This window comes from Mchenga conophoros, linkage group LG14 (genome assembly GCF_057382185.1).
Source record: "Mchenga conophoros isolate Kocher_MC1m ecotype Shallow Benthic linkage group LG14, M_conophoros_male_GT1.1, whole genome shotgun sequence".
Lineage (NCBI taxonomy): Eukaryota > Metazoa > Chordata > Actinopteri > Cichliformes > Cichlidae > Mchenga > Mchenga conophoros.
This window is the reverse complement of record NC_140539.1, coordinates 30,046,081-30,052,424: the sequence shown is the minus strand read 5'-3', so window position 1 is coordinate 30,052,424 and position 6,344 is coordinate 30,046,081. Positions and strand designations below refer to the sequence as shown.

The window sequence follows — 6,344 nt, the reverse complement described above, 5'->3', positions numbered from 1 at the left end:
TAATTAGACTAAAAAAAGCTAAAGAAACCTTTAAACTTTTGGTGTAGCCAACATACTGCAACATTTTTGTGAAACTACTGAATTAAAGCTGAAAGTCTGCATGCCCATCACATCTCAATCGGACTTAACTGTAAGGTTTGCAAGGCTATTGTACTAGTCTTGTGTCTTACTGACAGGCTTTAATTTGATAAGGGAAACCTCTATGCAAGATAATTAAAGTAAAAGAATTTAAAATCCTTTGCAAAAACAGAATCCCAGGACACAACTGAGTGCAATAATGGTGGTTTTTATTGCAAACAAAGGAACATAATACAATCTATCAAACTTCCATCTCCGATTCATGTGAGACATCAATCATTCAAATGACAATGTACAAAATAATTGGTCACAAACTCTCAAGAACAAATACAAAATGCAGTGAAAACAGGATCGCCGCCTATGTTATCATGAGACAAGCTCCTCAATGCTCGAAAGATAAACTAATACTCAGAAAATTACAGACCTCATACAAAAAATAAGATTCTTCAATAATAATAATAATAATGATAAAAAAAGCCAGCATATTTACAGGACAATAATATTTTCTATGAATCTGGCTTGACTAAATTCCCAGTGAAACTTTGCTTATTGCAATTCTCTCAGTAACCAACTTGTTACATGTGTCCTTCTTTTAAAACGTATAAGGCATGACAATCAACCTTTTGTCAACTCTAATGCTTTGATAACAGCAAATCTTAAATATGGAGATGAAATACATATTAAAGAACCAGTCGGTCCTCCTCTTTAATGATATTAATAGTTTTAAGTTCCTAAGCTTGTGCATTGCTCAGCCCATTTAAGGCACCAACTATTCAGTAGGGGAATCCAGAACAAACTGTACACCAACATTTAAACCGAACCGAGAGAACAGCTAATCCTAAACGAAACCTAATCCCAATATGTACACGTATAGAAACATTTGTGATGAGAAATAAAAAGCAAATAGTTTCATTTACATGCAAACAACTACAAAAACAAACAAAAAAAACATTCATCACTCCAGCTCATTTTTGTCTTTCTGAGATGTAGCTGAGACTGAATAAGAAACTGAAGCAGACAGCTATGAATCATCGGCCATAGAAAAAAAAAAAAGAAACAAAACGCACATGCAGACATGGACGTGCTATATATCAGAGAGCCCGGGCACTTCTGTCGCCGAGTGTGATGACGGGGGGAAAAAAATAAAAGTTAATTAAAAAGCCTGAAGTTTGAGGCAAGGACTGCTCCTTGAATGTGGGCTGCAGTGGCAGATGTGTGGCGGGCGGGTGTGTGTGTTTTGGCGATGAGAGTGAGAGCGAGCTGAAGAGATTAAAGTAGTTTATTCTCAGCTTCTAAACCTTCAACCAAAGCTCTGGCATGAGAAATCAAGGGCGGAGAAATATTTTTGGTTTTTTTAAGTGCGTCCAAAATCTATTAAACCTCATAATAATAAATACACCTGACCTCCTGTCCTGATCTGACTTTAATACATATTCATAGACTTTTCTCTAGCTGTAACACACAAGCTGACTAAAGTGGTGCGTTTCCAAAAGGGTACGTTTTCCCATTCATGCGAGACTTAGCATAGGTCACTTTGATTCATGTATCATTCCTGAGGAAACAAATGGCTGAGGTCAAATCAAGCAGGAACAGATGAGATCACTGATGATGTCGACTTTTTAGCTTTAACTTAATATTCCTGGGGTTTGTTCCAAGTTTTTTGTTGTTTGTAGGAAAAAAGAAGAAAATATATATATTTCCCTTGGGGAGCCATTGCAGAGACAGCTTTAACCTACATGGTTCTGATTTTTTCATTCATGGATTAAGTTTCCCGTTTCCATGATTGCTGCGTATCCTCGGAGGAGCCAAACCCCAGCATTAGGGCCTGTACAGTAGTGACGTCAACTGCTCGCGACGTTTCCAAGCTACTCAAACAATCACACTTTAAACAAACACATCCAATCTGAAACTGAAGGATCAGTTTATTAGTACTCCTTCTCCATTTGTTGCTTATTTACAATAATGAATCACGACACTAGAGTGTCGAGCGGGAGCAGTGAAACTGTTGGTGGTTTATGGAGCCGCGTAATGTTAGATGATGACAGCCGTTACAGTCACATCTGGTATTTATAACACATTACTTTGAAGTGAAGTTTAAAAAAAAAAAACCCTATTGGTGTTGGTCTTACCGACAGAAATCCGAGGATAGTGAGGAGGGAAAATGGAAAAGACAGCATCACAGCCTGTTATCATGGCTAAGTGGGGAAGGCCAAGGCCCGGGTGGCTTCTTTTGATGTTTGCTCACAACTGTAATAACAGAGTTGTGCTTTTCACTGCATGAATGTGACTGAATTAACACATTTCTCCACTGAGTAAAATGAGTAAGTTAATATCAAAGCAAATGTTTTAATTCTACTTAGGGTCTGCGCTTTTTCTGGATTAGCCATTCGAAGTAGCTACATTCACTGATTATAGTTTTTAATTAGTCTGCTATTACTGTGCTGCTAACCTAAAGTGTCAAACATTTTCTGCTGTCTCACATTTAAAGAAATCGTCTTCCAAAAAACCATGGCAGATAGCAATGACTGATTTTTTTTTTTCATTCGCAGTTTTATCAGATCAGGTGTTGAGTTGAGCGGTTTACTAGCCCCTTTTGCTTTGTACATAGCTGCTGTGACATCAAATCCATGGGTGTTTTCAAATCAACCAGGCCTGGCATTTTACAAACAACAACTATATAACAAAATAAAATAATTGGAGCTGAAAGTAAAACTATATCCACAAAGTGTGACTGCGCTCAGGTTTTCCATAGTATAACAAAGTTCCAGGAGATGCTGTGAAATGACAAAAGCCACAGAAGAGCTGTGCACGGGGGCAGCGTCTATGTAAAGTCAGCTTTCTTTCCTTTGGTACAATGCCTGTGTAATTCTCCCTTTTAAACACGACTTTCCCTTTCACTTACAAACATACTTTGGAAAACAAAAAACCCAAAACAAAACCATGCAATATAATTTGCTAGAAATACTGATCGCGGTCATGATAAACAGCTCGCCTGTACGAAAAGGCTGTAAGCAATCATGAGATCATTTTTTTTAATGCCACAGAATTTAATGGGAGCAGAGCTCAGTCAGTCAGGGCAATAAATACTTCACTGACAAGGCTTTGAACACCTGACATGTGACCTGCGACAAAGACAGGTAGCAAACACGAGAACGAAAAACCTCATTCACATCAGATGAAACGTCACTGTACGCTGAAGCCTCTTAAACCTACACAGATAATATCACCGAGGCGCTCCAGCATATTTGCAGCTCCTTGAAATGCCACAAAAGTGAAACGCAATCCATGTCCATGTCCTTAAGGTTTAAGTGGTTAAAATCAAGGCAGAGCAGTATTGTTCAAAGAGCTCATTGTGAGACTGAGCTGAGAAATGTTCTTTTATCCTTTAACTGAAATGACACAGCTTTTAATGATATTTAAATCTGTCATTTGTCAAATTATTCTCAGTCAGCTGTCCATTTCTCCCCCTCCATTTGCTTGTTTCTTCAAACATACCACTCCCTGCGTGAAATCACAGATCCGTCCATGTGGGACACGTAGTCGCTGTCTGTACCATTGTCATAGCAGTCCTCCGGGAGATAGGGGGAGCCGTTGTTGACTATGGGGCTGTGCACAGGAGGCCCGCAGGGGTGCATGTTTTGGCTGTTGTAGTGATCTGGGTAGTAGTTTCCCTCCTTGAAACCCCTGTTGGCATCTCCCCTGTCGACCCAGTCGTCCCTGTCTTTGCGCTCAGGTGTGTAGTCGGGGTAAATGATATCCCCACCCAATTTGGGTTTCAGATCCTGGCTACCTTTGCTCGTTTTGTCCCCGTAGACCTCTTGCAGCTCGTGCGGCTGCAGCACGTCCAGCTGAGATTCCTTCTGCATGTCGGAGGGTCCCAAATACTGTTTGGTGTAGTAGTCCCCTCTGAAGGTTCGACGTTGGTGCATATAGCAAGCCCCGCCAAGGATCAGCAAGAGGATCAGGAAGAGAACTCCTCCCACTGCCCCACCAACTATAGTACCCAGGCTGCTGTCGTGTAAGGACGCCAAGGTGGGGGAGGTGAACGGGGATCTCCGCCGGTCCACAGCAGTGCCGGTTCCAGGGGTGTCGTGGAGGACAGAGGCAGTGGTGCTGGCGGCTGCGGTGGTGGGGGGAGGATCTGCAGAGCAAATGTGATGAAATGATTTAAACCAGAGAGGAAAGACAGCAGATGGAGAGACAAATCATAAAACTGAAAGGAAGAAAGACTACACTTTATGTTCTGTAACAAAGCAAGTGCGAATGGTTTTTAGATCAATTTATACCAACACTGCACAGACACATGCCTCTCTTGAGAGAGAGAGAGAGAGAGAGAGAGCCTGCTGAAAGCTGTGCTGTAGAGCAAAACGGGGGGAAATAAGCAGGGCAGAAAGAGGTTAAGTGTTAAATGTCAATGTGTGCGTGAACATGACAGTGAGACGGAGAGGGATCGGAGCACGTGCACTCCTACGCATCAGAGAAAGTGTGATTAGCTCTCCCCTCTTTTTTCCCCTCTAAACTCTGCTGTGGGGAAGTCATGTGAGAAGCTGAAACACTGATCGATGTGCGGTTCCTGCATCTGATTTGCTCTCTGCTACAGCTGCAGAGGAAAGGGCTGCCTGGAGCTCAAGGTCAGGATAAGTGCTTCCATGATGACCTCCAGCTTCTGAAACGAAGAGCAGTCTGACACTCCTTGTCGATCAGTGCGCAGGCAGATCAAAGGCCCGACTACAAAGCAATATGACTCGCACTAATAAAAGGTCTGCATCACCAGGAGGTTCTTAAGTACCAGTTATCAAAATCTGAATCCCCATAGAGCTATAATGATTTCCATGATTTGGTAACTGAGTAAGAATCTAATTACCTACAATTACACACAGTGTGTGAGCCTGAAGGATCAGGAGTAAAGCAAAAGCAGGAGAGAGGAAAAGGAAGACAGATCAAGGTTGGAGAACCGATATACTGGCAATCACTTCCTTCATCAGTCACCATCAATCCCACCCTGCAGCGGCACATTTTAACCCCACGCAGATTACAAGCGTCTGCAACTATGTAGCTGATCATTTGAGAGACGAGCGGCCAAAAACCACAAGGCTGCGTACGCAACTGGGAATGTGAAACAGCTACACCAAACAGCTCCGGGGAGGGTGAGGGTGTGGGGAGGAAATATCACTGAGCTCAACCCAACTATCTCTACAGGACAGAGAGGCAAGGGGCCGCATGTCCAAGTTGTAATATCTGACAAGAGAAGCAAGATAATTGCTCAGCGCAAGTCCATCTCGGACAGGATGTCAGCTGTGCTTTTGTTTGGAGCGGGACTCCAAACCAGGACTGTACGCAGATGGAGCTTGACAGACTTTTTTGGGACATCTCCAGCTCACTCCTTTCGACAATGGGAAACCAAAAAGACTGCGTGTGTTAGAGGAATACGTGGCCAAAAGCAGCAGTAGCTTTGTTTGGAATAGGATTAAAAGAAGGAGAGGAGAAATGAAAATAAAATGATGTAGAGTTCTCAGGATCCGCACCCTGATGGCAGACGGGGGCAGTTCAGTGAGCTGCATGTTTTATGACAAGAATTGTATCAATGGATCTACAACATTCAACAAATCCAACTGCAGGGAAACCCCAGTATACAATTAAGAGGTTTTCTCTACTTGATAGTCTCATTTCTGAAGTGCTCAATTAAACTAATTCGATCATAATTTGTGCAACTGCAGCTGTAAAAAAAACAACAACTCCTCAATAACATATTTCATGGTGTACAAAAACAAACTTGTGTGTACTGCAAATCTGCAAGCACAATTCACTAGGTCCTGCTGTGAAACTTGACCTCAAACAAAACACAGAGAAAGGCTACATGAGTGCGTACTCTGCTGAGCAAGCAGGGGTAAACACCCGCTTCCTTATCTGAAACATCTAATGTTGCCAAAGCCACAACACTGGAAACGTTTGGTACTGATACTCTATCTGCACCCCGTGCTCCTCTGTTGCCAGGAATGTGTGGAAGCGGATCAGGGCAGGGGCATTTATACGTATATAAAGACCTAGCTCTGCTAAAAGTGTTGATATGGGCCCTGATTTAAAAAAGAATTTAATCCTACATGAGAAAAGCATGAAAAATGCAAAAAGGCAGTTATTCATTTTAGTTTCAGAGTGAGTAAGCTCTCAAGATTTCCTGAGATGACATCAGGATTTTCACTCTAATCTGATTGCAGGGGCTAAGCTGACCCCTCTTGGTTTTAATACAATGGCTGTTTTGATTTATT

At 42.1% G+C, this 6,344-nt stretch overlaps 1 protein-coding gene across 2 annotated transcripts in view; it reads right to left on the bottom strand.

Moving 5' to 3' along the window:
- Nucleotides 1-270: 270 nt before the first annotated feature.
- nectin3a (nectin cell adhesion molecule 3a) overlaps nt 271-6,344 on the bottom strand; it is a 37,642-nt gene continuing 31,568 nt past the window's right edge. For both annotated transcript variants that reach the window (XM_085243880.1, XM_085243881.1), the window contains exon 6: nt 271-4,219. In XM_085243880.1, coding sequence (XP_085100006.1) covers nt 3,564-4,219 — 656 coding nt within the window. In that variant the 3' untranslated portion in view covers nt 271-3,563. The remainder of the gene's footprint in view (nt 4,220-6,344) is intronic.